The 13,707-nt window shown below is 49.6% G+C and overlaps 1 protein-coding gene across 1 annotated transcript in view; it reads right to left on the bottom strand.

The window, feature by feature from the left end:
* PRDM6 (PR/SET domain 6) overlaps positions 1-2,574 on the bottom strand; it is a 98,032-nt gene extending 95,458 nt beyond the window's left edge. The window contains exon 1 of the mRNA XM_068534350.1: positions 1,944-2,574. Within this exon, the coding sequence (XP_068390451.1) occupies positions 1,944-2,550 (607 nt within the window). The 5' untranslated portion in view covers positions 2,551-2,574. The remainder of the gene's footprint in view (positions 1-1,943) is intronic.
* Positions 2,575-13,707: the final 11,133 nt, after the last annotated feature.

Genomic DNA, 13,707 nt, shown 5'->3' with positions numbered 1-13,707 from the left:
GCCAAATATTAATTAGGAATCTGTCCCAATTCTTTCTCTGATTAGTCTAGGTTTTTCTCTGGTGAAAATGTATTGAACCTCAAGATTGCACTGTAAACAACACATTTAGCTCAGCACACAGCCAGGGCTTTGGGGTGCACTGCTGGTGTCTTTTCCAGCACTAATTTAATTCAGAAGAAAGACTGCAAGTCTGCTGAAGCACTCTCAGTCCACAGTGACTATATTTCACTTAGGGGTAAGAAATACCTTTTATGAAAGCATATCTTATTTTTTTAGTTTACATTTTTAAAGAACTGCTTTGAAAACAACACAATCAAGAAATTCAGTAGGAGATAAGTATTTTTTGAAATCCATTAAGACAACATAGTTTTATAAAATTTTCTGGAACTCTGAAATATAGGAATTTTCTTAACTGCAGAGCAAATCTGAGTTGAAACCCTCATTTTAAGCCAAATACTTTACCCTCAGACTCTAGAAAGGAAAAAAGTAAATACAACTACTCTTTTTATTAATAATAATTATCTCCATTAGAACAATTATCTCCAACCATTATGAAAAGATTAATACACCTCAATCACTAGGGTCATGCTCAGTGTTTTTAATCAAAGTAATAAATTTGGGAGTCCTTTAAATAACTACAACCTGTAGTTATTTTGCTTTTACAACGAATTAAGAAGCTCACGGATTAGTAGACATTCTGCAAGAAGGGACTTGTTCAAAATAGAAGGATCATATACATTTACAATTAACTTTCCTCATACAGAAGCTAGATGAAGGAATGAGACGAGGAAAGAAGCGGAGCGCTGTTTCAAATCCCGTATTGCTTTCAACCTAACTCTTGACCTGCTTTAATGTTCTCTCCTGGGGTCTCTGGAAGTATACTTAGCATTTATTTCAACACATTAAGTGTAAACATAGCATAACTTCTGAAATTACCAAAAAGAATTGGATATAAAAAATAAATAACACATCCTTGATCTTCATTTAGAGTTTTGGTTCAAAACCTGAAAATGTAACTACACTTGGGATCAAGAGTTTGAAATTGTGAATACAGGAACGGAAGCTAGAAGAAAACTGATGTTAATTTAGGCATTTTGTCATTTATTTCGGGAAAAGAAGAGCAAGCTTCTTATACTAAATTACTGTTACCCTCATTAAAAACAATACGTAAGCCGACATGCGTGGCTACGGACTGTAAACGTTTGCAGGGTCAAGGGTGCACGGAGAATGCGGGATCCGCAGGGAACGACCCTGCCCTGAAGTCGGAAATGTTTTCTCACTAAGCAACTGGCATTCTTTTTCTTTTCCTTCTTCTCTAAAATAAATAGTAAACCTAAGAATAATGCCTGCCTGCAGGGAGAGACTGACCCAGTGTCATCCAAAACTCCTACTCCAGCGAGGCCGGACCAGCCTGCAGCTCCCGGCCGGTCCCCCGACAACCCCGCGGTCCGAAAATGAGCTGACGCAGTTAACCCCAGAAGTAAGATAGCGAGAAGGAGAAATCAGCTCTGGAATCCACGCTCCCCAGGACCGCTAACAGTCCGTGCCCTGTCCCCTCTAAGGCCAGGCCGGGCCGGTCCCCGGACACTCCCATCGCGCGCCGCAAGTACCCGCCCCGCGCGAGGCGCAGTATGCCGCAGGACAGCTGTGATCTGTACTCCCCGGTCCGCGAGCAACTCGGGTCTTAAAGATTCGGGGCTGGGAAGCAGGGAATGAGCGGAGGGGGAAGAGGTAACCCAGAGGTGTCACCCGGCCGTCCCAACCGTTCTCCTTCCTTCTCTAACCCAGAAAACTTTGGCTACAGTGGTCTGAGAGGTGCGGGCCCCGCGGCCTGGAAAGCCCACAAGCCGGTGTCCCCCTCATCCGACCTGCCTCCCGGACCGGCGCCCGCGCTCGACGGAGCCAGCGCCCCGAAAGAGAGCACGCGGGCTGCTGCTACGTACGGTTGTTGGGGTCGCTGGTGTGCTGGTTGAGCGGGATGATCTCCATGCGCTGCTGGCCGTACAGGTAATAGTCCAGCTCCTCCGCGCTGCAGCGGAAGCGCGGGGCGCCCCGGACATCCCCGACGCCGCCGCCGCCGCCGCCGCCGCCTCCGCCTCCGCACTTGGAGGGCCCCGGGCCCGAGGCGGCGCCGAGGCACAGGTCCTTGGGGGGCAGCGGCTCCGAGGCGACGGCGGCGGCGGCCAGAGGCGCGAACACTGGCAGCTGCGCCACGGGCAGGGTCGAGAGACCGGCCAGCGCGGCGGCGGCGGCCGCCGCGGCGGCAGCGGCGCAGGAGGAGGCAGAGGAGGCCGAGGTGGAGGAGGAAGCCGGAGTGGAGGAGGCGGAGGAGAGCGAGGCGGGCCGCGGGCGCAGGCTGTCCGGCTGGGGCTCAGTGCGCTCCGGGGGAGGCGGCGGCTGGAGGGGCTGCGGTGCGCCCAGGGGACCCGCGGCACCGCCGCCCTTGAGCGGGCCGCCGCCGCCGTGCGGGAAGAGTTGCTGCCAGTGCTGCAGATAAGCTGGGTCCACTTTGAGGAATGCCGAGCCGCCGGGGTCTCCGGGCTTCAGCATGTCCGACGCTTCAAGCTGGGGGCAGAGGGCAAAGAGGAGGGTGCGCGTGAGCCGGACTCAGGGCCTGGTGCGAGAGGGGCGGGGAGGACCGCCGCCAAGACCCTGGAGCGAGAGTTTGAGTCCTTGGCTCCGCCGGCGGCAACCCGGTTCGGAGGCTTCCTCCTCCCAATTCGGCTGGGACACAAAGTTTACTCTGAAGCCGCAGCGCCGCGCGGGGGGAGCTGTGTGCACCCTGCCTTGCCTCCCAGCCCGAGGCGCCCAGCGCCCAGCCGGCACTGTTGAAGCCCGGAGAGAGAGCGCTTCCCAGCAGAACTCGGCGGCAGGACGCAGCCCCCACCCTCTGCCCCCGCCCGGAGCCGACCCGAACTGGAGTGGCGCAGCGCCTGAGCCGCGCTGGCCTCCGGCGCCAGGAGGCGGGACAGTCTCGCCCCCCGCCCCCAGCACAGGACCTCCAGCCTCCTATTCCCCGGGTCCAAGACCCTCAGCCACAGCCAAGCCTCGCTTACCTGAAAACTCGGAGCCGCCGGCGGGTGCGTGCGTGCGTGTCTCGGTGAGCGTGCGGGAGAGTGTGCGCCCTGGGTACGCTACATGCCCCTGGGCAGCGCGGGATCAGCGCCCTAGAGATCCGCCCGCCCGGGACCCTCCGGGGCCGCAAGCCAGGGATGTGGAGGCCTGCGGTGGGCGTGAGAACAGTTACGCTGAACGCGGGAGTGCGGGCGGACCCGGGCGCCGGAGCTGCGGCGGGCTGCTGCGCTCGGCCGCTGCCGCGTCCCGGCTCCTCCGCTCCACGCTCTGGCAGGCTCCCCGCTGGACACGTGGGTTTTACGACAGCACAAAATACAAGAGAGTGTGTGTGTGTGTGTGTGTGTGTGTGTGTGTGTGTGTGTGTGTGTGTGTGTGTGTGTGAGAGAGGGAGAGAGGGAGAGAGAGAGCGCGCGATGGGGTTGGGGGTGGGGGGAGGCGGGAGGCAGGCCAGAAGAACGGAGGGGAGGGGAGAGGGGAGAAGGAAGTTCTAACTCGGCTGTATCCACCCACAGCTCGTGCGCCTCTCCTGCACAAAAACCTCCTCCGCCCTCCCACCCCCCACTTTTTTGTTGGCGTGACGTCTCCCGTTCGCCTGTTGTCTCTTTCTGCCCATGATATGTCTTTTCTAGGTGCCGGCTCACCGCCCTGGTCCTGAAAGCAGTGGAAACGCGGAAACCGGAACGCATCTCGGCACGCGCTCGGGTGTCCGCATCCGGGCGGGCGCGCGCGGCCAGGCGAGAGGACCGAGTCCCCGCAGCGGGTTTGCGCTTTTCCCGGGCTCCGTTTTTCCAGGAGTACTGCTGGGTGCCAGAGTCGACTAGCCCTCCACGCAATCTCTCACATAAATCCTGGCGGAGGTGGGGGTGAAGGGGGAGTCGGGGGCGGGGCGGGGCGCGCTCTGGAATGAAACCCTCAGTCGGCGGCGGAGGAGGCAGGCTTTGCGAGCTGGGAGGCGTGAGACCGAGGGTCTCTAAAGGGCGCTGGTCCTGGCGGGACTCAGGCCTGGCCTCGGGGCTGGAAGGCGGCTGCAATGGAGTCTCACACCGCCCAGCGCTGAGCCCACCCACTCTCGAGTTGTCTTCCTGGGGGGCTGGCTCCTTCTCCCTTTTGACATACAAGGCAAATATCCAGAGCTACGTCTGGTGGTACAACTGCTCCCGGACACAGACGAGGCTTATTTGCCTTTGGCTGCCCGGGGCTGCCCCGAAGGGTCATGTATAGGTCTCTCTCCCCAAAACCTGGCGTCCGAGGTGCAGGGTGCGAGCGCAGCCCCACACCCACCTTACCTACTCCTGGCGCCTTGGACCGTGGCAGCCCTTCCAGGCGTGGTCTCACATGAAGGAATTAGACACCCGCCCCCAGTTCTTCAAGGCGTTCACAAGTCGGTGGGCGGAGGGCACCGACCCGCTGTGTGAAATTGACCGGCTCGGGCGCTTTCCCAACGCCGGAGTTCTGTCCACACCTCAAAGAGAAGAAATAACATTTGTCTTTCCCCAAATAAACCAATTCATTTAGCACCTACCACTCCGAACAATTAATAGCCATTCTTTCCTGATTTCTGCTTGTTTCTTTTTGTCTTCCCTCCACTCATTTCGTCTGAGCCTGGGAAACGCACTGTTTAGACTTTGTCCGGGTCTCACTCAGGATGATTCGCGGTGCTGGTTGGAACAGAGTTGGACCGAAAATATTTTGACTGGCGTCGCTGTGACAAGGTCATCAGTCATCCCTGGATAGATTGATAGTACCCAAGTTTAAGGCAAACACCGCGAGGGAAAACCCACGGTGCTTTGGACCCCGAGGCTAACTACGCAGTCTCCTCGGGCTTTGAACAACTCCATGGGAGGACAGGGTGAAGTTCTAGGCCCCTTTCAATTAAGCTGCTCGCAGAACTGCCGAAGAGTAGCTGTCGGGCCACAGTAGAAGAGGCATACTCTCTTTCTCACACTCTTTCTCTGTTCTCCCGGAAAGACAGCACCAAGGCTCGGAGACCGGACACTGCGGCAGCGGCCCCACCGCCTTCTTGTTTTTGCGCAAACCTGCTACTTGCAAGTGCTCGGTCCCCAGAACTGGCCGTCCCGAAGAACTCCTCCCTGAACTGCCCCCCAAACACACTTGAAAATCTCGGGATTTTGAGATGCTAGCTGCAGCAACTGCTCCCGAGGCCTCTTGCCGCCCACACTCTGGGAAGCCCGGGAGTTCCCTTCCTAATAGAACTAGCTGACCGTTTGTGAGAGCTTTCGGCAGGCCAGGTGCGGGTAAAAGCTTCAAGTCCGCCCAGCAACCATGCGGAGAAAGCATTATCATTAAACCCCATATTACAGATGGGGACACTGAGGCTCAGGTTAGGTAGGTTGCCTGGGGTCACGCCATTAATGAGTGATGGAGGCAGATTCAAACCCGGGTCAGTGAGGCACGAAGTGCATTTTCCTGCCCACCCCAGTCCGGAAGGACTGGTATAGGGACACCATGGGGGGGATTTGGCTCGCTTTGCCAAGGGGAGAAGCAGAACTGTAGCGGAGCCCACCTCTCCCTCTATGCCCTTGTGCGGTATCCCTGACCCGCCAGGTTCGAGGACCACCGTCCGCCCCCAGCGGCCCCAGGGTACGCGGGTCTGGAGGAGACAGGACCCCCAGTGCCCAAAGGCCTTAGGGGACTCGCATACAGGAGGTGGGTTAACGTTAGAGGGGGCGCTCAGAGGGCCCGGGAGTCCAGGAGCGCACGAAAAGCTCTCAAGGGGAGTGTCGCGGGGGTCCGAGCATCCCCAGAGCCTACCCTGCAGGCTCACAAGGCGGGGCGGGGCCTTTGCTCCGACCGCGATCTGCAGGAGGCCGGCGGGGCTTGGTTGGGGCAGAGGTCCGCGCAGTCCACCCCGGGGCGCATCACCGCTGCCTAGGCGGGACAGCCGTCGCCCCGGGCCGCTTTCCGCTTACGCAGCTGATCCCGGACGGCTTGGTCACAACCACACTGCCATGCCTCGGAAATTCTCAAAGTGAGCCCGCCGACCTGCGCTCCCTCAAATCCGTGCCCCTCCTCTTCATTATTTAGAAGACCAATGAAACAAATCACTTCGACCACTTAGGAAGCGATCCAATCTTTCTAAAAATCCATCGCTCCCAAATCGATGGGTGAATATTTGCTGGGAATTTGTTCCAGAGGAATAAATAAGGAGCGAGAGTGTATTAAATGCAAACGGGGGGACACGGTGGTGTTTTTCTTCATTGATTAATGACCTCTAAAATAAAACATGTGGGAAGAGGAGCCAGGATCGATAAATTAACTACCCAAATTCATCATTTTCTCGAGCAATTTTTTTTCCAGAAAATTATCCTTAGGAAGCACTGTACCCTTAGCTCGGAGGGGAAGTGGTGGGTGGGAGTAGGGGGCAGGGCAGAGAGGGAGAGGCCAGAAGGGGCAGGAAAGAAAGAAGAGGCTTCTGTCTGGGAGACTCTCTATCTGATTTCGTTTGACATACATTTTTAAAGTTTACCTTTCATATTAATTATTTTTTCCTGATGGAGGAGGGGAACAAATGGCCGGTTGCCTTTGACAGGACTCCAATAAAGAATTCAGCAGCTCTCCTCTCTGCCCTCGGCGCTCCCTCTTCTAGGTTTAAGGTCATGGGTGGCTGAGTTAATAATTCATTAATATAGACGTTTATTCAGAAGCATTCTCTGAGATCCACTCTCCTGATCTCCTCCCAGAGATTTATTTTCCTGGGAAATGGATGGGACAGGACGGGGTGGGGTGGGGGGACTGCAGGTGAAAGAAGGGGAGGAGAAAAAGGAAAATGAAAAGGGAGGTTGGACACAGGAAGAATCTTTGTTTAGCCAGATTAGTGGACAGATCCCTCTAGCCTGCCATTAAAAACGTGGCTGAAAACGTGGCATCCAAACAGCACAGGGCTCTGCCTCCGGTACTGCTTTCCCTATTTCCACATCTGTTCATTCACGCTTGTTCTGACAGCTCCACCCCTCCATTCTTTAGGATCGGGGAGAGCCACCTAACTGAGAACTTTGGAATGCAGGCAAAAGGGGGAAACCCCTGAAAAAAGATTACCCTACTCCCCATCCCTATGACGTTCCCAACGGAGGAGGTTTGCCACTTGCCCAGACCTGGGATCTCAAGGAGGCTGCCCTCCTAAGGGGACAGCAGCTTCTGGTGGCCACTCTGTCTCTTCAGAAAGGGGCTGTAGGGGCTTTAAAGCAGAACAAGACCGAACCAAATGTCCAGATCCCCATGAAGCTTACACTGTGGGGCATAGAGACAGAGAGTAAACAATAAACAAGTAATTGTCAGGTGGTAGTAAGTGCTATGGAGAGCAGAGGGGAAAGATGAGAGCAGCAGTTGGAGTGTGTTACTATTTTAAATATAGTGGCCAGAGAAGGCTTCTCTCATAAGGTGAAATTTGGGTAGAGACTTAAAGCAAAAGAATGCCAGTTTTGTGCCTGGAGTGGAGACAGTCCCTGCCCTAACCTGTGGCTCAGGGGCAAACACAGTGAAAGGGGCTTCCCCTGAAGAACCCCCAAGGCACTGGGGAAGGCTCCTGCATCCTCAGCCTCTGGCCACACTTGGCTCCCGCTCCTACCTGTTCCCACGTGGTTCCCACAAGATGCTGTGAGCTACTCGATATCCTTTCAAATACATCTGTTCGCTGTTTACATCAGCTGAAGTCACCTGTGCTGCTGGTGACTTAAACTTTACGCAGTGATCTGTTCCAAACTGTCTGAGCCTCAGTTTCTTCCATGGCCAAACAAAAGGATGGGACTAATGTAGCTTTCTACTCTAAGCTCTTTCTGAAGCAACTACCAAATTCTGCCCTCCCTCTCCACCACCCGTTTTCTACCCCACCTCCCAGACGCCATGAGTCTAAGGCGAGTGGTATGTAAAATGTATTTGAGAAACTGAAAACAAGAAAACCCACACCATTTACTTGAATCACTGCCTTCTTCCCATTGATCCCTTTGCATCTTCACTCGTTTGTCCTTACTCCGTTTTAGAAAACAGTGCCAGCTACCTTCGGAAAGCAAGAGTGTGAGAAATAAGAAACAGGCGGGGAAGCCACTTTAGAGCTTAGCCGGGAGAAGTCAGCCCTTCCTCTGATGATGTTTCCTGAGCCTCGCTGTGCTTCTGAGGCCTTGGCAGTTTTGTACGTGTAGTCTCCTCAGCTTTCCTCCTGTCACAACAGTACTGGAAAGGCAAGCTCCTCACTTTGCCAAGTCGAAGATGGCCTCTGGGGCCGAGAGACCAAGCTCAGCCTATTTCTGACCACAGTCTCTCAAGCTCCACCAAGATCACCGCAGACAGCACCTGTTCACTGCACTTGAAATGCAGCCCAACCCTCCAGCTCCTCTCACCCTGGTCACCGGACAGCTGTCACTCAAACAATGCTTCTCAGCCACCCCAGGCCTGATTTGGATTTGACCTACTGACCTCGAGGTGAAAGGCTCAACAGTCCATTACAAATCCCCGGGGCCAGTTCATTCTCCCAGAAAAGCCTCTAAATATATCCTTTCTTTTTGCAGGGAAATCAGCTATTATTATTTTAAAAGGCCCCATGCATTTAAAACATGCTGGGGCAGTTCAATCCCATAAAGATTTAATGAATAGCCATTGAGTGAAAAACAACTGCTCTTTTTTCTTTAAGTCTTAATAAGTAAAGGAAAAGAGTAATAATTAGACAAGGGGAACTGGCCCTTCAGAAACTCATATGTTCCCTTCGTTATCTCCATCACATCCACCCTTCCCCCCAAAATTCACTCTTCCATTTTTCCAAGAATCTGTAAGAATAGACAAGCCCAATCGAAGTTACCTACCTACAAATTAACAGCTATACATAATATCTAATGAGCACCTACTGTGTGCCAGTGACTCTTGGTAGGGATCTTTGGGACAATCTCCTTTGAAACTCTTCTAGCAAATGCCACCTGATTCTAACACCGTCTTCCTTTGGTCACCAGTTTGTCGCCTAACTTAGTTGAAGCCTGTAGGCCTTAAGTTATAATCAGGATGAGGCAGGCATATTGCAGTGCCTCTGTTTGAAATTAGGAACATATGCTATAGTTGATTCACATTCTGAGGGTTGGCGGGTCCTAGTGCATGTTGAGTTCCCCTGAGTGCTCCAAGTCTCTAAGAGCCAGGATGGCCTACAGGTAGCCTAACAAGTGAGGGAGCCCTGAGGCCTTCCCCGCAAGGCAGCCTGAGGAAACAAGACCCATACTCCCACAGAGGCTCTTACTGGGAACCCTGGAAGCCCGTCTGCCCCTCCAGCCTACACTCTCCTGCCTGGATTGGTGCCTGCCCTTTCCCTCCTCTGAGTTAGTGTGTCAGAGGATGACACGAAGTCTTGTTTTTATTGTATTATTTCTGGTGAGTCTATGTTCTCTGTGTAAGAGCCTCTCAGTTAAAACAACAAGAACAAGAACAACAACCACCTATTTTCAGTTTCCTTTTTGGAACCGGAAAACTTGTCTTTAAATCAAAATAAATAAAGACACTATGGAGGATACTGTGGGGAAAACCAAAAGAGTGTAAATTGTAGTGCCCCTGTCCTCAATAATCTTATACTGGGGAAATCTTTCAGAGACTCAGCTTCCCCTCTCTAGTTCCTAGGACCTGGGCCCAGTGAGTGGCATAATATTTCAGAAGAGGAAGCCATCACTTTAGGTGAGGAGATGATCAAGCAGAGCTTCACAAATGAGATGGGCCATAAAATTTTTCTGCATTCAGGCAGGTAGAGAGGAACTGAGAAAAGGCATTCTAGTACAGGGGAGCTGCCTGAGCAAATAAACTGTCTGTACAGATAAACTGGGAGGCCAGGTGACTTTTTCCTCCATTCATGAGAATAATGATTGGCTGGCTGGCTGCCCCGTCTCCAAGGGCCAGAACTCCATTTCCTTGCGGGATCCTGCAGTCATATTCCATAGATTCAGAAAGATGTTTTTATGAGAAGTGTCCTGACCCAATATGTTCACGTTCAAGTCTGAAATCAACTCACAATTAAGATAACTGAAAAACAGTTGAGGGGTCCAAGATAAAGCCATCAACACAGCAGAAATTACACTGGACCATGATTTGGTAAGCTTGACAATGCCATTTCCTGACTCTGGATGATACAAGCTATGATTCTCTGAACTGCTCTTTTTAAACTGTAAAGAACTATGCAAAAATACATATATAATAGACATTTATCATATATATATATATATATATAAAAGAGAGTGATCTAGATCCTTCTGAAGTAAAAACTGTATAGGAAAGTGTTTTAGAATAAGCAGATTTGTTTTCCAAGGATCCTTACTATGGTTAATCCCTCTTTAAAAGAAAAAAAAGGAATTACAGAAAAACAACAAGATTCTTGAGTCTCAAAGAAAAAAAATCTTTTTTTTTTTCATTGACAAGACTGCTGGATTCTTAAATAGAACTTTTTAAAAAAGGCTATAGGGCTTCCCTGGTGGTGCAATGGTTAAGAATCCACCTGCCAGTGCAGGGGACACGGGTTCTAGCCCTGGTCCAGGAAGATCCCACATGCCGTGGAGCAACTAAGCCCGTGCACCACAACTACTGAGCCTGTGCTCTAGAGCTCGCGAGCTACAACTACTGAGCCCACGTGCCACAACTACTGAAGCCCGCCTGCCTAGAGGCCGTGCTCTGCAACAAGAGAAGCCACCACGATAAGAAGTCCATGCACTGCAACGAAGAGTAGTCCCAACTCGCCACAACTAGGGAAAGCCCACACGTGGCAACGAAGACCCAACGCAGCCAAAAATAAATAAATAAAATTATTTAAAAAAAAAAGCTATACATTCTTAGTTCATTTTTATAATACAGCAATTGACAAGTGACACTGAAATCTTGATCGGAAAATTAACATTCTAAAAATTCAGTAATTAACACCTCGGCTTTTTAAAATACTGTTAAGTTTGACCGTGTTTCAGACATTTCCTTCTTGTCTGTCTACATTGGTAAGCATTTTTAATTGAAACGTATATTTAGGCAGACAAGTATTGTATTTGGCAGCAACCTAATAGTTTAAGTATAGATTAAAACTTAATAGTACTTAATAGTTTAAGTACCATTAATACTTAATACTTTAAGTATAGATTTCAAAATCAAATGTTTGCTCTGTATGCAAATGTTTTCAAACAGCAGCATTTCTCACAATTGTTTCCTTAAAATAAATGTTTGTCTTGGAGCCAGCCAAACATTCCAGAAAACTTCTTGCATACATCCATCACTACTATTCTGTCACCTTCAAGATTTTCTATTGGTCACATTCCCTTACAGATTTCCATGGGTTGCTTTACAAGGCTACCCCCCAAAATGCTTTGTAAGAAAAGGTCAAGCATTTTCAAAATGATTTGTTCTTGGTAGAAATGGATCAGAAGCACGTGCACATTTGGCAATGTTTCATTTCATCTGCGTAGATGCCATTTTATTTGTGATTTGATTATTGGTACCATCTGTCTTCTCATTTCCAGATACAGAGTTGTGAAAGTGGGCAACCCAGGCCCCTCCACTCCCTTCTCCCTGATAAAAAGGAGAGAGGATCAAGTTGGTGTGAGTCTCTGAGTCACTGTATATGTGAATACGAAGAAAGAGAACCACTGTGATTTCTCCCAAGTCTGAGAGGGATGTTAAGAAGAATCAGGGCTGACATATCTGGCTATATTACTGAGGACTCTTTCAACTTCAGGTGACAGAAATTAAATTAAACTGATAGCAGCTTTATAAAGGAACGATTCGATGACTTATGAAAAACCAGGTTACGTGATTTCGGCTATAAATGGATTCAGAGGTTCAAACAACCGCATGAAGTCTCAGTCTTTCTCTTCATTTCTTGGTCTGCCTTCCTCTGTTCTAACTTGAATCTCAGGCAGCCATGTGGTTACCCCCAGAAGCTCCAAACTTACCTTATTCTTCTAAACAGCAATCCAAGGGAAAAGATCACTTATTTCCCAATTGTTTCAACAAAAATTCTGGAGTTGAGTCTTAACAGGCTAATTTGAGTCGCCCAACTACCCCTGAACTAATCATTGTAACCAAAGAAGTGCAGTATATTGACTGCCCAGGCCTGGACATTAGCCCTGACCAAACCACATAGACTGAAGTTGGGCAGGAATAGTTTTCTGAAGGAAAACCAGGGTGCTACTCCTAGAAAAGGGGGAGTGAATGCTGACAAGTCAATAGCAGACGTCCTCTCCACTAGGAAGGTTCTGCCTGCTAATACTATCAGGTCCCTTTTGGTAAGGAGTATTACCATTGACAAGCCCTAGGCTGCTCATAGCAAATCTCTATTCATTCACTGGACAATGGGCAGCAGTCCTTAGCCTTCCCTACCAAAGCCACCATGATTGTCTCCTAGGAGCAGAGCCTTAACTAACAATTTTGGCTCCAAGAGCAAGTCATTCTGTGACACACAACAGTTGCCTGACTCAGCTCCCATTCGCAACTCTCTTCTCCCTACTCACTTTCTAGGATTGATTTAGAAGTAGCCAATGAAATATAAGTAGAAGTCCTTGAGTGAAATTTCTAAGGAATCTTTAAAGAAGATATAGCCTCAGCTGCCATGCCCTTTAGATTTTTGACTTTTGTCTTTTGCCTCTTCCTATTTCTTCCATCCTGGAACACAAACACAATGAGTGGAGGTAAAAATTATCTTACAATGCTCAGGAAGAAGGCTACAGGCTAAAGACAGAAGAGCCAGAATATAGAAGGAGCCCTTGTGGAATCACTGAGCTACAATCCTAGCCTGGGACTATCTATTCCTAAACTTCTCTTTGAGCAAGACGAAAAACACTTTACACACAGCCAAATGCAAAAATCAATACACAAACCTCCAAATCATCCATGTAATTCATGACATGGTTTACCAAAAGGTTTTATTAATTAGGACAACACCTGGTGGCTCCCTATTTTTATTCATTATTCTTGCTAACTAGGTGCTAAGCTCATAGTTTCTATGCTTTAGAAAGATGTATCCTGTCAACATAGGCAGTAGAGTTAGACAGACAGTATAGTTAGTGGATATAACACTAAATCAGAGCATTTAAATTCAAACCTAGTTCCATACTTAAATTAGCAGCTGTGTGACCTTAGATAAGTTACTTAACATTTTTATGCACCCCACAGACCTCATCTATAAATCCCTAGTGTTATTCTGAGCATTCAGTGTGCTAGTCCTTGAAAAAATAGAGCATAGCACTCTCTATATGTTATATCTTATAACGTACATTGTCTTTTTAAAATTTTTTTAAGATTTATGTCCACTACATTTTGGTATCATGGAGGTAACTCCAGCTAACATGTATGGCTTGGCAATGGACACACAGCATGTAGACAGAGATGGTTAATTGTTCAGTTCCTTGTCTTCTTGTCTTCCCACTTCCATAGTTTGGAGACGGTTGGCTCCAAGGACAGTTGGCAGTTCCAAAATCATGCCACCAGTTTGCTTATTCAACTCCCGCTAAAAACCAAAGCTAATTATATTTTTACCTCTAAATGTTTTTGAATCACAGCCCTATCTACAGAAACTGTGTGTCAGGACAGTCAGTGTGCCATCTTTACCATATACCACATCCTTTCTCCTGCAACTTGATTCCAGTCACTTTCAAGATATTTATTCTGATGTTTGGG

This window comes from Eschrichtius robustus, chromosome 2 (assembly GCF_028021215.1).
Source record: "Eschrichtius robustus isolate mEscRob2 chromosome 2, mEscRob2.pri, whole genome shotgun sequence".
NCBI lineage: Eukaryota > Metazoa > Chordata > Mammalia > Artiodactyla > Eschrichtiidae > Eschrichtius > Eschrichtius robustus.
The sequence above is the reverse complement of the archived record's forward strand: the minus strand, read 5'-3'. Positions and strand labels throughout refer to the sequence as shown.